Below are 16,032 nucleotides of genomic sequence, written 5' to 3'. Positions count from 1 at the left end.
GATACTCCATGGGGCTGGAAGTTTAGGTCGGAGCTTTTATTTCGCTACCGAAGTTGTCTTTTTTTGGGGGGGGGGGGTTGTTGGTGGGGTTTTTTGTTGCCCTCATGGACATGAAGGTAAAATGGTTTGTAATACATGTACATATAATAGGGCCAACCCAGTTGTTGTAACTACAAACTTCGAACGTTTGAGGACTATTAAACTCTAAACACTAACAATGTTTAAAAAATATATCGTTAGTGTTTATAACACTTTGATGTGTTTAAGTTTAAACTTTAGAGTTCGATTATTTGAAAATGGAAAGTGTTGGGTTTTATTTTGGATTTGTAATAATGTAGGAGTCTGAAAATACCAGTAACTTCTTGAAAATGTGGATACTAACTATTTTCAGTTTTTAATAAACACATTGGCGTGTTTAAAAAGGGTTACAGAAACCTAAACATTTTTATTTTCAGTGTATACTTAAAATTATGGACCTTACTTTCGACGCTCAATTAAGTTAAACAAGTTGAATGTTTATTATAGCATATTTTTAGTATTTGAATATTTACATTCGTTGTTATTTTCTGTTCTTTTTCTATTAAACATTGCTACATACATTCTGTATCAAGACAATTCATTTAGGCCTATACATTTGTTTATTTAATAGTTTGATTTGCACATGTTTACTGGTGATAAAAGTCACAGTATGTCTATTTTTTGTTTAATTTTGATGTCTTTAATACATCTGATGTTTCATCTGATGGTATTTTGGTGATGCTTGGATATTTACTTACATCGATCAGTAGGCCTATCCGATAAATGTTAGGGACGCTCCATTTGATTTCGGGAGGGGACTGGAAGTTGAGGTCGGGCTTTTATTTCAAGGGCCGAGGGCGGCAAAGTTTTTTATTTTTGTTTTTATTTTGTTTTTGCCGCCAAAGTTTAGTGACATGTAGGCCTAGGTAAAATGGGTTGTAATAAGGCCAACCAAATAAAACAAATAAAAGTTTGCACATTTACAATTCTCGTACCTTTCTTCGGCTAATCGTAGAATCATGCCAGACTCCTTTCGAAAGAAATGCTGCGAATCAACGATATATATCCTCGGAATGATTATCCAAATCCAACGGAAGATAAAAAATAATGTCCATAACTGCATGGTTGTTCCAAAATCGAACACTCGATTCACAGAGAAGAGTATCATTGCTCAGATATATAGCGCAGGTCTAGCTTTATTGAGGTACCCTGCTGTAATGATCCGCAAATTGAACCTTTCATATGAACCTATGACCACTTTGCCAATTTTCCTTATTATGCAAAATGCAACTACCGTACTTCAATAGTTAATACATTAGAAGTGGGCATAAAGAACTAATTGTTGGTCTAATCACTTGAATGATTTTACAAATCTACGTTTATTAAATTCATGTAACAAACATTTTAAATCTTTATAATTCAAGAAGGTGGTTACGGATGATTTGAACTAGACACCTGGATCGTGATGGGTAATTCTATAGAAATTTTACATAAAGCTGACTAGTCAATGTATTTTTCAATCGCACCTGCAAAACCATTGTTATTATTACGGTATCAATCAGCAATTGATCAATTTGTAAATGAGCAACCTATTTCTATAATACTCCATTCGTGGAAAATAATGGAGCCATAAAACAATAGCGTGACGTCATAAGTGTGTATTAAGTCGGTTAATGGCCGCGGATTAGAACGTGAGTGGATAAGAAAGACCATTCTTATCCACTCACGTTCTAATCCGCGGCCATTATCCTATACGTAAGCATTCAACATTTTGAGTAAAGGCTATATATTTTAATTACCCATAATTTTAATGTTTATGTTAATTTTGATAACTGGATATAAATAGAAGATATAATTTAAAAAATGTGTTTTCCAAATTTAGAATGCATAACCTGAAATTAAAGTCTTAGTACAATTAAAAGTCTCTGGGTTTGATTGTCACAGCATACGAATAATTAATAACAATAATTAATAAAAAAAAGTTATCATTTTAATTTTGTCTTTAAAATTGCTTTTATTCATCGTAACAATAATATTAATAAAGGAAGTTAAAGTAAATTATTTATGAGAAAATAAACCAAAATCATCAAAAACTGAATATTTTCAGGTTATGATGTAAATAAAAATAAAATCATTAACCGCACGTCGGCAGTCCGGCATGCCTGAGTAGCAAACCAAGTGTTTGTTTCACCAACCGGGATTTCCCCAATCCCCATAAAACCAATGTTACATGCAAAAAGCAGGCCTTGCCGTCTAGATTTTAAAGGCGAGATGCTAGGTGAGTGGTCAAATCACTCTCTACATTTTAATCGAATCACTCGCTACATGTAGGTCTAAAAAATTATTCATAATATGAAACAATATTACACACTGTTCACAAAGTTTCACAACCTTTTTTTTTCGTATCCAGGGTTTAAGCCTAACTTATTATGGTAGATCGGATACAGGATACACTGAAGTGCTGAAACTTGCATGTAAATTGATATTTGATTCAATTTTGGGTGATTCGCAGCGAGCGATATTTCTGTGTCTTTGGCAAGTTTAAAATTGCTCGCTAGAAATTGAGTTTGGGCGAGCGGTGGCGAGCGAGAGCGATTGCTCGCCTCAAACGGCATGGCCTGAAAAAGTGTAAGATTTCCCAACGTTGCATTTCAAAATATCACATAATTGGCTTCAATTCTTATAATATTTTGGGGCTTTGATTATTTTAAAAATATGAAAGAATGTAAATATCTTATTTTTATCATCAATTAAAGATTTTTAACTTTGAAGTTCTGTGACATGAACTAATGGACGCAAAATATTTGATCGGAAAACTGAAACTTGGCCCCAAACTTGGCCCCAATTAGAGTGCTTGCTTGGGGCACAATCTTTTCAGCGAATGTGAGGGTTCTGGGAGTGGGAATAGGCTTGGGGTGCGATTGAAAAATCATTTGGTTAAAAAATATTATTTTATTTATCTTTTTTTTCCTTTTTTTTTTTACATTTTTTTTTAAAACAGGCCTAAATTTCCGGTATTTTGACCCAGCCGCGGAGGGCAACACAACAACTTTTTGGGGGGGCCTAAAAAGTTTTACAATGTTTTTCCTACCAAAACACAAAGTCCAACCACCCCTACCCTAGCCCAACTAACCTTTAACCTAACCCAAAACCCTTGCCCTTACCCCAAAAGGGAATTACATGTAGGGGAGAAATTGATTTCGCCTGAAAATTGGATCTATATTTAATTTTTTTTAAATGCATGAATGTGTTAATAATGTTTTACTTTTAATTACGGTACTTTAGTTTGCCTCTTCCATCGAAATTGTTATTTTATTGCTAACAAAATAAAAGAAAATCAGAAACCTCTCACATAATTTTGGAAATTAAATTTTTTTTCTAAAATTTTAAAAATTCCAAAAAAATACATTAGAGTGCAAAAGCTTTTTTCTTCTGGGTAAGAATTATTTTCTTTCATGCAACAGTTTTTTTCTTGCAGGTAAATCAAATTTCTAACCTGCAAGAAAAAAGCTGTTGCATGCAAGAAAAAAATTCTTACCCAGAAGAAAAAAGCTTGTGCACTTAAATGTTTTGTTTTTTTGTATTTTCAGAATTTTAGAAAAAAATTTTAATTTCCAAACTTAGGCCAAAAAAAAAAAATTGTTTGTTTGTCCTCCACAGCTTTGAAAGAGGACGTGCGGGCGGGCGGGGGAAGCTGCACTTTTACCAAAGACAATTTAAGGTTATAAATTTGGGTTCCTGGATACCTTGGGAGAACAATGCTATAGGCAAAATATTTAATTCTCGATCATGAGATGTACTTTCTGTGTACCGTACTGTTGCATTAGCGTACTTTTCGTGGAACAACACAATCGTGAGACCATAGACTGTGATTGGTAAATTCTCAAAAGATGTACTTGCGCCGTAGGCGTACAATGTATCTCGGCGCAAATATCTGCGTGTACCTAAGTTGGCTCTCAAGATTTGAAAATTAAATATTCTATAAAAAGTGCATAAGAATGAAATAAAATAAACATTTGAACTAAAAAAAAATCATTTTTTGGCTTCGAAAGGGGGCACAAAGATTTTTTAGCACAGTGAAACGGGCGAGGCAAGTGATTTTTGGCAGACCATTTGAGAATTCACCACCCGGGGGTACACATATAATAATAGTCCCAAACAAAAATGTTTGGTAGACTCATAACCGGTGCGATCTTACCTTTCCGATGTTGATTAAGATACTTCTTGCATCGATCCCGAGATGCGGAAAAAACCAATAGTCATTTTGTCCCACATAAATGAATAAATAACAAAAACCCCGATCCCCGAGTGGACTCACCCATTCGGTGACGTCACCTACGATAATCATCCCTTATCCGACTTGGGCAGCCCCTACTCGGCCAAACTTGTAGGCGGCGGGGTCGAGATAATCAACATCGGAAAGGTAAGATCGCGACTGGTTATGAGTCTACCAAACATTTTTGTTTGGGACTAGACTCAGTACACCGGTCGATCTTACCGCTTCGATGTTGATTAAGATACTTCTTGCATCAACATCTGAAAGATCGATCTAGCAAGTAACCGACGGATGGAGGTACAAGATTGGCCAGCATCTGATAAGGATCGGGAGAGTGGGTAGCATGGTAATCGCGAGGTCAAACTATTTCCCCCCCCATCACGGCCGGGAAACAGAAAGACTACGTGAACAGACAAAAAACCCTGAACTGAAAGTTCAGTGGTTAAGAATAGAAACACTGGTTCTTACCATGTTGGAATTCTGATTGTCCGCAAAACACCTGATACCCAACCACCATATTATCTCCGCAGAATAGCCCTGGAGAACTTATCGCCTGGTCGTTGGTTTACGTTTTGTAGTAAACCGTGGAAAAGGACGACGGGTTCTTCCAAGACACAGCCTGACAAATCTCTTCTATGGGGACCCCCCTATGGTAGGCCCACGACGATGAGATAGATCTGGTTGAGTGGGCCTTGGGGCGAGCGTCTTGTGCCGCCCCCGAGTCCACCAACACCTGGACCAGCCACCGTGCCAGAGTCTGTTTAGCGGCTGGACCGTGCGGTTCTGCGTGAGTGATAAATAAGCGGTCATGAGCCCCTCTTGAGGTTTGTGTTCGGCCAAGGTAGTGCTGTAGCGCCCTCACCGGGCACCACAACCTGTCTTCGGCTATTGACGAACCCTGCCCAATACTGGGGAGGAAGAGGCGAGTGTCGGAATGTACTTCGCTCATTTTTGCAAGGAAATCCGGGCGAAGAAACAGCGTCGCTCCGTTGTTAGTAATACGGAGGCTGACTTGAGACTGCGTGCAACTCTGAGCAGCGCCGTCCGAAGCCAACGCCAGAAGAAAGGCCGCCTTAAGAGTGGCGTATTTAAGGGTCGCTTTTGACAGGGGCTCAAAAGGGGACCCTTAATATACTCCAAGACTGTGTTGAGGTCCCATGGAGGGACCACCTTCCTTTCGGGCGGGCGCTCGTTGAACATACCGTCGAGAAGAAGACTTAGGGACCCATCTGAATTGATAGTCGACCCGTCTTCAAATCCCGATGAATCGAGAGAATGGCTGACTTATAGTTGGCTATCGTTGCCTGCTGAAGTCCTGACCTCAACTTTTCTGTCAGAAAATCTGCCACTAGAGGCACAGAGGCTCTAGTGGGAGATGTATTTCTCTCATCGCACCATGCGTAGTAGGGAGCCAAAGCGCTGACTATACGTGACGGAGGGTAGACTCTCGTCTACCCCGGCGATGAGAGAAGCAGCTTCTGATGAAAAGCCTCCCTCCGCCGACGTTCCTGATAAGGGCCATGCAGCTAACTGCAGGTGCTCTAGTGGTAGACTTGGTACCTCTCCTCCGGGCATCCGGAGTAGATTTGGTAACTCGGGGAGTACTCGCGGCTGTGCCGCTAGTAGATCCACCATCGGTCGAAACCACAGGTGCTTCGGCCAGAACGGCGCTATCAGAATGACGTTGCAATCCTCCCTCCCGATCTTGGTCACCACCCTTGCGAGTAGTGAGATCGGGGAAAGCGTAAGCAGTCATTCCTCCCCAGTCTCACGGACAGAGCGCCCACGGCGAATGCCTGTGGGTCTGCGACCCTCGAGCAGTACACGGCAGCTGATGATTGCGATGAGATGCGAACAAATCTATCGAGGGGTGGTACATCACCTCGAAGATCGTCTGGGCGACCTGCGGAGCAAGGGACCATTCTGTAGGTCCCGACACCTTTCCTCGTGACAGATCGTCCGCGAGGATGTTGGTGACTCCGCTATGTGCATCGCTCTCAAGCGTAATCTGCCTGGCCTTGCACCACCCTATCAGGCGTAGTGCGTGCAGGCACAACCGTGGTGACCTCGTGCCCCCTTGTCTGTTGAGGTAGGCCACCACGGTTGTGTTGTCTGTTTGGACAACGATATGAGATCCCACGATCACCTTCTCGAAATGCTGGAGAGTTCTCTCCACTGCCCAAAGTTCGAGAAGGTTGATATGGAACTCCGTCTCCGTGGCCGACCATAGGCCCGAGACTGAGTCCCCGTGGATGTGGCCCCCCCCCAGCCCAGTTTTGACGCGTCGGTCGTCACTACGTGACGCACCGCTGGTGCAGGGAACCTGACACCTTGAGTCAAATTGGGCTGATGGGTGCACCACCAGAGATTGCTCTCGCGCGATCTCCGACATCGGAACCGCGAGGGATATTGGGTGACGACTGGGCCTGTAAAAGGCTAGAAGGTGTAGTTGTATAGGCCTCATGTGAAAGCGGCAGTACGGGACGAGGTCTACCATACTGGCCATAAGGCCCAAAACCTTCATCCATGCCACAGCGGGTGCTCCCTCTGACTCGGCCAAGAGTCGGGCACACCTCGCCATGTTCGTCACCCTCTCGGTGAGGGCGCCATGATCCCTCCTTGAGGTTGATCTGGGCCCCTAAGAATAGTGGTGTCTCGCGTCGGGACCAAATTGGATTTCTTGACGTTGATCAGAAATCCCAGGTCCCGCACCGTCACGGACTACTAACTCCACGAGACACTGTGTCTCCAGTGGGGTGCGTCCGTAAATGAACCAATCGTCCAGGTAGCAACACATGTTGACTCCCCTGCGCTTCAGGTACGCTGCCACCGCCCTGACCAGGAGTGTAAACACTCTGGGGAGGTGGACAAGCGAATGGCAGGCATCGAAACTGGTAAGTTTGACCCTGTACCTTGAAGCGTAGAAACCTCTGATCTTGAGGTGCGATCGGAACATGCAGATATGCGTCCGAGAGATCTAGCGATGCCGCCCACATACCCTTGATGGGGCAGGCTAGCACCGAAGCGAGTCTCCATTCTGAACCTCTTGGGCCTGATGAACTCGTTCAACGGCTTGAGGTTCAGAATGGGCTCCAGTCGCCGGTCTTCTTTGGAGCCAGAAAAAAGTGCTCCAAAACCCCTTGGTGAACGGGGGTAGACGGGACAATCGCTTGCCTTCGTGAGAAGCTGAGTGACCTCTGACAGTAGTGCCCGACGCTGGGGGCCGTCTGGCGGCACTACCGTGGACCTCTGAATCGTGCAGGCGCACGAGGGGTGGCTGGTAAATTCCAGTCTGTAACCCCCACTGACCACTGACAATACCCAGGCGCCCGGTGAGATGGCCTGCCATCTCTGGGCGTAATGCACAGCGGCCGCCCACAGGGGAATCCCTGTGGAAGTCCAAACCTGCCGGCATGGACTGTCGACCGCCGTGCCCTCAGGACCGATCTGGTTTGCCACCCTTAGAAGAACGGCTCTTCTTAGGGGGCTTGCCATACGATCCAGCACTACTCTTGCGCTTCCCAGATTTTTTGGGAGGTGCTGGAGTAGCCTCGGCTCGGGTGTAGTCTGTGGTGCGCGTCCTGCTGAAGCGGAGCTGGCGCTGAAGAACGCTTAGAAGACTTCTTCTTCTTGTGCTTCTTCTTCGCCTTACTGCCCTTCCCCTTGGTCAGGGCAGCCTCTGACTTCTTCAGAGTGCTCTCATTGGTGGCCTTTTTCGCCCGGTCCTCCACCGTAGCGCAAAAGGCCTGTCCAAAGAGTAGCCCCTGTCCCACCGAGTCTGACTTCTTCATTGCTTCAGCAAAGTCGGAGCCGTAAGTTGACTGGAGGGACAGACAGGCATTCTCCCGGCGGCGAGATGACATCCTATGGGCTAGGCCCATAGAACTCTCGTTGAGGTTAGCTGTTAGCACCGCTAACAGATTAACCTCATGGAAGAGTTCCGGCGTTGCCCGTGGTCGTTCGCTACCTTCCTACCGAGGTGCTCGGCAAGCGTGGTAGCGACGCTAGAGACTCTGATAAGCGGCGTGCTCGCTTATCGATGAGCTTTAGCTCCTCCTCCCACTGGGGGAGAACGACCCGCGCGCGCCTTGGCCGCTAGCGGCAGGCGCTGGCAACGCGTCTGGATCCATGTCAGGGACCCTGAGGTAGGTTTCAGTAGTCCTCCTGCGAAACACGCAGTGGAAGCGTGCAAGCACGCGGCGTCGAAGCTCCAGCGAGCCTGACAGCCCCACGAAACCTACCCTTGAGGTCCGCCGGGAATGCAAGTGCGGGCGACCCTAGCTGGGCATCCTACTGAAAAGATGCCCTGGTCCTCCTGAACGGACTCCTCCTGAGAGAAAGCCAGGCCCAAACCTTGGGCCACACGGCTCATCACCTCAGCGGTGTCCGTGAGGCAGACCATTGCTAGCGAGTTCCTCACGGGAAGCGGGGAAGGATACCTGAAGCTAGCTGCACAGTCTCATCAGACTGTGAGTCGCTACTGGTTTCATCTTCCGACTCCTTTCCCTCGCCTTCAGACTCTGACTCACTCTCTGATGAGGAAGAGATCTGACGACGGGCATCTGAAGGTGGTCAGGGAGGTGTCGCCACCGTGTGGCTAGCCAACTGAACACCAGCAGAAGAGGGAGTACTCCCGCTAGACCCGAGATGCTAGCTATAGCACCCGGGATCCGCGACGCTCTCGCTGCTGTCGCCCTAGCCATAGCAGTGTGCGGCCTACCCTGAGCTGTATCAGGGTTAGCCACTCGCCGCCGGGTTGGGTAACAACTGGTGGTACTGCTTGCCCAACGCTAGGCGGCACTTGCCACGGTGCTAGACCGTGGAAGAAACCACCCTGCGGCGGATACCACGGGGCATACCCTGTTGGTAGCTGACCCTGAAAGGATCCGCCACCAGGGAAACCCCATGGAACGGCAGTACCAGTACCGCCTCCCCCCCCCTGTTGCCACAGAGACTGTGGTAACCAGGACGAGTACTGCGGTACCTGCGTGGTTGTAGCGTAGGTGCCCGGTAGGGCTCCCGGCTGCGTACCACTGTACCCATGCCTCACAGCGCCCCGCTAGAGGATCAAGCCGCGTGTGTATGGGTACCCGCTATACTGGCTGTCCCTTGGCTAAAAGGAGCTTGCCTAGTATCACGGGTAGCTGAGCGTGTATACCCTCGATCAGTCACCTCGCTACCTGAATAGGCAGTATCAATCAATGGAGCCATGCTCCGCTGAATAGATAGTGATCGATCATAAGAGGGTAATTGACCCATTGACTGTAATGGATCACCCACGCTCTGCTGGCTCTCGAGGACATAAGTGGGTTGTTGATCAGCCAGGCTGTTCAAACTACCTACCCTAACCTCTTGAGCCTCGCCCAAGGTCGCTGTGTGTGGCGGACCACTCACGGCAGCTATGGGCGCGTGCATAGTGGCTACCACTGAAGTCAAGCCGTAGCTCGTCTCGGTAGCTGCCACTGTTTGCACTTGGGTCGCTGTCCCGTGAGAGACTGCGAGCCCAACCCCGGTATAGCCGCTAGCCAGTCCCGGAGGACAGCCGGCAGCCATTCCAAGGCCCAGGGAATCACTCGGCGGTCCCACCATGGAACGCTGCCGTGTGACAACCCCAGTTGGTTCTGCTAAGACTACACCTGAAGCGTTAGCCCGGTATCGTCTCTGCTAAACCCATGCACGCGTTTTCATTCGACCCTTGCGGGAACGAAAGGCGTGCTGCGTGTCGTGGATCAACCCAGGCAAGCCCGGGTTCCACTGGCACGCTGCGTGCTACAGACCGCCGAGGCAAGTCCGCTGCACGCTGTATGCTAGGATTCCACCCAGGCAAGCCCGGGGTACCCGTGGCATACTGTCCGTCGCCGGCTACTTCCGCGGGTGCTAGACCCGCTCGTTCGCCAGCAATAGACGGGTGTCCACCTGCAAGAAGCTCGCTAGAGATCTCACTGGTAGACTGGTACTCGCCTGTTAGGGCAAGTACCGCCCTGCTGCCTGCTACTAGCTTAGACGTTAAGTCAGTGCTTTCGCTGGCTGCTAGGCCTTCGGGCTCGCTAGCAGTCCCCGGAGGGTCCGCCTGCTTGCCCGGGACCGGAGCCCCAGAGGTTACCTTAGCGTGGCCCTTGCTTGCCTCGCTAGTACCTACCATATCAATCTTACCTGTAGGCTTCTGTTTCTTAGTCTTCGTCTTCTGTCTGTGTCAAGACCTAAACGAGCGCTTACTTTCTAAATCCTCAAGTGGATGTCCGATAAGCCTATGCAAAAGGAAGCACACTTATTTGATTTAGAGCAATCCCTGTGGGAGTAGCAGAGTGGATGCGGGTCCCACTCTGGTACAAGGAAGGGCATGATTGACAAGGCCTAGACATTGTAGTAATCGGGAGCGTACAGCACTACCCCCGAACACAAGCTCAAGCCCAATAAACAGACCCACACGCACAGTGGCTGACGCTGATGTAGTGGTATGATATAAAAATATATATACAAAGGGATGAAAAACTGAAAACCTTTTGGGGAAGATTTGTCAGGCTGGTCCTTCGAAACCCACGAACTCTTAGCAGTAACTCGTCATCAGACGCGTACTGAAAGATATAACGATAGAGCACACCATAAACATAGCGATAATCACTCACCATACATGTATACACAGTACTGTACAAACATCTATTGTAACTTACTAGTCTGTTATAGTTGTTTTACGTGAGAACAAAAATAAAATGGCGTCCTAAGGGCGGCCATTTTGAAAACGTGTGTCCCGTATATGCACGGAAACACACATACAAGCTAAGTTTTTGGATCGTTTTTGTCACTTTTCTAGCCGAAAAATGTCGTCAAAACTATCTCCCTAGCGACTATACTGGTTGGTTTTTACCTCAGTGTAACAAACAAACTGTATATCACGTCCTTTGGTTCGTAATGATACTTAGCGTTGGTAAAGAAAAATCCACACGCCTATCTCATCTAGAAACCAAGGAGGATAAGGGATGATTATCGTAGGTGACGTCACCGAGTCCACTCGGGGATCGGGGTTTTTGTTATTTATTCATTTATGTGGGACAAAATGACTATTGGTTTTTTCCGCATCTCGGGATCGATGCAAGAAGTATCTTAATCAACATCGGAAACGGTAAGATCGACCGGTGTACTGAGTCTGTTAAATGCACCAACTCTACACGTAGATTTTAATTCTTGGCCAAGCTTGAACACAAGTGGCTCTGAGATAAACACACATGCACTACAATAGTGCGGTACGTACAGAAGAAAGCATGCACACGCCTTACAAAATGTACATTGCATACATGCTTAGTACATTACATAATTATGTTCGAGCTTGGCGAAGAATACTTAAAGGTGGGTAACCTGAGGCCAAAAAAAATAAATTGTGTTGCCCTCAACCGTCCTCCCTAAATCCTGAAAAATCAGGGTCGTAATTTTTTTTTTTTTTTTGAATGATGATTTTTACAGATTTGTTCAAAAAATCCATGTTTTTCACTTGAAATTAATATTTTATTGAAAGACTAGTCTTTAATTGATGTCTAACAGGTATCCTGAAGTCAAAATTGACAAATGTCCCTAATTGAAGAAGCATTATTTAATATTTGAGGGGAATATTTAAAAACTGAAGGTTTAAAAAAAAAAAAAAAGAAAAAAAAAAGAAATCCTACCGTCCTACCCAACTTTCCCATTTTCTCACTTGAGGGCAACACAACAATATTTTTTTTTGGCCTGATTGACAGCCCACTTAACCCCATCAAAATGCACATTTTGGTATCAGGATCAGGTGAAAGCTCATAATTTTTCTCTCTATTATATAGTGCAATTAGGTTTCCTAATCAGTATATTTCCGGAGAAATTATCAAAAAATTGTCAAATTAGTCTCAACTGTTTGAGACAATTCAACAGTTTTTTGATCATATCTTCGGAAATACACCGATTTGGAACTCCTAATTTCAATATGTTAAGGGGGTACTACACCCCTGGCCAATTTTGTGCCTATTTTTGCATTTTTCTCAAAAATTATAGCGCATTGGTGACAAGTAAGATATGTATAGGGGCAAGGACTACAACTACTGGACTGAAAAGTCAGAAACTCAAAGCAAATAGTTATTGATTTATTGATCAAATATTGGTTTTCCCTCATTTTTGACTGTAACTCCACAACTGTGGTCTGTGCTGAAATAAAATTTCCAGTGCAGTAGTTGTAGTCCTTGCCCCTATAATATACATATCTTACTTGTCACCAATGCGCTTATAATTTTGAGAAAAATGCAAAAAATAGGCACAAAATTGTGCAGGGTGTAGTAATAACCTTAATGAGAAAAATAGGATTTCTCCTAATAGTCTCATTTGATATCAATTTATTACATGATCATGTGATGATTATCATTTTAAAATGAAAAACACTGTAGACTACCAAAATCATGCTGTATAAATGTCAGTAATTCCATCATGTAAGGAATTAGTCACATAAATACAAGGAACATTTACATTTTCTTTTTGCATGAATGTTTGAAAGTGACGATATTTTATTTTAAATATATCATACATGTAGGTAAGTTTTAAAGAATTAAATTTTAGCAGTACTAGCAAAATGCTACACAATTTTCATCATTTGCTACACAATTTTGGAATGTGTAGCAATTTTGTACCATTCATAGGCATTCACTCCCAAATTTGGTGAGAATTTTTGCTACACAAATAAAATTGCTTGAGGGGGTACTACACCCTTGGCCAATTTTGTGCATATTTTTGCATTTTTCTCAAAAATTATAGCGCAATGGTGACAAGTAAGATATGTATATTATAGGGGCAAGGACTACAACTACTGCACTGAAAATTCAGCAACTCAAGGCAAGTAGTTATGATCAAATATTGGTTCTCCCTCATTTTTGACTGTAACTCCACAACTGTTGTCTGTGTTGAAATAAAATTTCCAGTGCAGTAGCTGTAGTCCTTGCCCCTATAATATTAATATCTTACTTGTCACCAATACACTATAACTTTTGAGAAAAATGTAAAAATAGGCACAAAATTTTGCAGGGGTGTAGTACCCCCTTAATGCGGACCCTGATATCAGGTCACCTTCCTTTAATTTACCTGTAATTGGTTTAGAGAAAGAAGAGTTTAAGTTGTTGGCTATATCGGTAAATGGGCATGTGTGTGTAGAAATTAAGAAAAAGCTTACATGTATTTGCCAAAAAGATCTAAATGTGGCATCCCGTATAAACTCAGTACCGGTACATACATGTATGATATGAAGATACTGAGTTACAGTTGCTGGAACTACAGTTTCCCTCAACACACTACACATCTCAAAGTTTGTGCGGTGTTCAGTGTATTACCAGTCATTTGTTTAGGAACAAACGAACAGAAGGACACCGGTCCTGCTTGAGCTTCGCCACTAAAAATTACAAATCACGCTACCAGGTGCCAAAGCTTTAGCTAGAGACCTGTCCTGCCGTCATTGGGACGGCCTGTCACAAGAATGGACAGCCTACAAAATGCTAAAGCCGTCCGCGAGGCCGTCCAAAAAAAACCTGTTGCAATACACTGTTACATGTAGGAGCTAAACTGTAAAAGTCACTTATGATGAGATTTCACAAGTACGACCTTCAATGGGCGCCATTTTGTTTCAGCTTGTTTACTTCCTGGTTTGGTGAATAGCCGGATTTCGGCTGTTGGCGGTGCTCTTCCAGAGTCTCAGACTGGGTTGGACCCAGTTGCCCTGCCAGGCGCTAAGGTCGGAGCTTTTGCTAATTACGCACATATGCATATGACCAAGATACTCAGCATATTCACGTCTGTCCTCAAATAAAAAAAATTCAGAGTAAACACATGTATTACCGTATAAAAGTTGTTAGTACCGGTAAAGGTTGCTCAATGACTTATAGTCACAAATTTGCTCACCGATGAGCTTGGCATTTGAGGCTAGCGACCTTTGCATTTGAAATCTAGTCGGATTCGCTGAAGCATGGCAACATTCAAAACAATGGAAGTTCAGAAGAAAGCATGTGCAGCCAATCAGGACGGGTGATCGCATCAGAAATGTTACTAAAATTGCACTTCACCAAAATGTTGGTGAAAACTGAAATAAGCAATCTTTACTCAACTCAAGATAGTTGACTCATCAAAATAACTTTATTCCAATTTTAACATTACCAGAATATTAAAATAACATTGTTGCAAAACTGACCGACCAAATTTAAACAATGTCAATGACTCTAGCAGTAGCACCGAATGCGCTATCGTGCATGAAAGGCAAAGCGTGTGCAAATAATTCGAAGCTAGAGTTCTCAAGTAACTTTTAGGCTTAACACCAATAATCAATGACTCCACAAACTTTTATCAATATCATGTTTTGATTTATTGATTCATGATGTCTACTGACCCATGATATACAGCCAATACATGCCATGGAGTTGACAACTTCACAAGTCAACAATTTATAAACATTGATTGATCATGTTGATGATATCATGACAACAACCATTTTATACTTACTCTCACAAATAAATCCTTGGTTGATGAATCCCCATAACATGTCCGTGCAATGGTGACAAAATGTGGGTTTGTGAAAACTTTTCCTGTAGAAGGTATGGCCGTGAAACTCGGAGGCTTTTTCCGGTCCTAAATCGACTTGATGTCCAAACAGAGAAGTTGCTGTGCTTTGCTCACGCATTTCTCTGGTCGGTCCCATCTGCAAGGTTCCCTCTTTCGCCATTTTTCTACGCTAATTCCAAAATGTACACACAAAACTGAGGTGGTTATAAGCTTAATAACAACTATAAAATACTATGAATTAGATTCGTTGTATAACATACGCCTAGTATCGGTCAGGATTTGGATTTTTTCCCAGACCGATTTAGCATGGATACATGTACATGTACACACATGTATAGCAGGTGGTGGCTAGCTGCAGCGAGCAAGGCAAGATACGTGTGGTCCCCGCCCAGCTAAAATGCTGCTGCTGTCAAGTTATGCCGTCAAAATATGCCACGATTTTCACCACAAAAGTTCCGGATTTCACACATTTAGTCGCCTCGATTGATCCTTAATGCTTTCATCGTTGATTTAGTATCATTTAGTAGGTGGTTATCCGTATATAAGATCATTTTGTAAAGTGAAAACGGCTTTCGACGACACGGCGTTATATGTTTTTCATTGCGTTACGTCCATTTTTATTTTTCCCCATTAGCGGTGAAAATGTTAGCATATGGCAGCTTTTGTGGAAATGCACTCGGCAGCTATTTGATGCCTGTCGTATGATGGGGTAGTTCAAAAAAAGGCAAATTGCATTTTGGGGCTTTTAATTTTGAGATTTTGGTCAGGTGTTTTTCATAATATTTCAGTTTTATTTCATTTTATTTTTTGTTCGAGAAAAATACAGCACTAATTTTTTTTTATTAAAAAATATTACCCTGTTCTGTCCAATTCTCTAATATTTCAGGGAAAATGGGACAAAAATTCTAAAAATTTTATAGTCTAAAGCATTCAAAAATATCGAGTAGGCTTAGGCTCATAATTGTAATATTGTATATTATTTTTTATGTGACGCTTGTCCAAGAGCTTCCAAGGGCGTAAATCGGGTGGGGGACAGGGGGACACGTCCCCCTCACTTTTCAAAGTGGGGGGGACACAATATCAAATGTCCCCCCCCCCACATTTTGGTCCCCACCCCCAAAAAAAAAAGGGAAAGGAGAGGAGAGAAAGGGAGAAAAGGAGAAAAAGAGAAGAGAAAGGGAGAA

The 16,032-nt window shown here is 44.1% G+C and overlaps 1 protein-coding gene across 3 annotated transcripts in view; it reads right to left on the bottom strand.

Moving 5' to 3' along the window:
• Positions 1-15,470, bottom strand: part of LOC140162440 (diacylglycerol kinase theta-like) — a 180,185-nt gene extending 164,715 nt beyond the window's left edge. For all 3 annotated transcript variants that reach the window (XM_072185677.1, XM_072185678.1, XM_072185679.1), the window contains exon 1: positions 14,789-15,470. In XM_072185677.1, coding sequence (XP_072041778.1) covers positions 14,789-15,008 — 220 coding nt within the window. In that variant the 5' untranslated portion in view covers positions 15,009-15,470. The remainder of the gene's footprint in view (positions 1-14,788) is intronic.
• Between the last annotated feature and the right edge of the window lie 562 nt (positions 15,471-16,032).

This window comes from Amphiura filiformis, chromosome 10, assembly GCF_039555335.1.
Source record: "Amphiura filiformis chromosome 10, Afil_fr2py, whole genome shotgun sequence".
NCBI classification, from domain to species: Eukaryota; Metazoa; Echinodermata; class Ophiuroidea; order Amphilepidida; family Amphiuridae; genus Amphiura; species Amphiura filiformis.
Note: the sequence above shows the minus strand (reverse complement) of the source record. Positions and strands in the feature narration are given on the sequence as shown.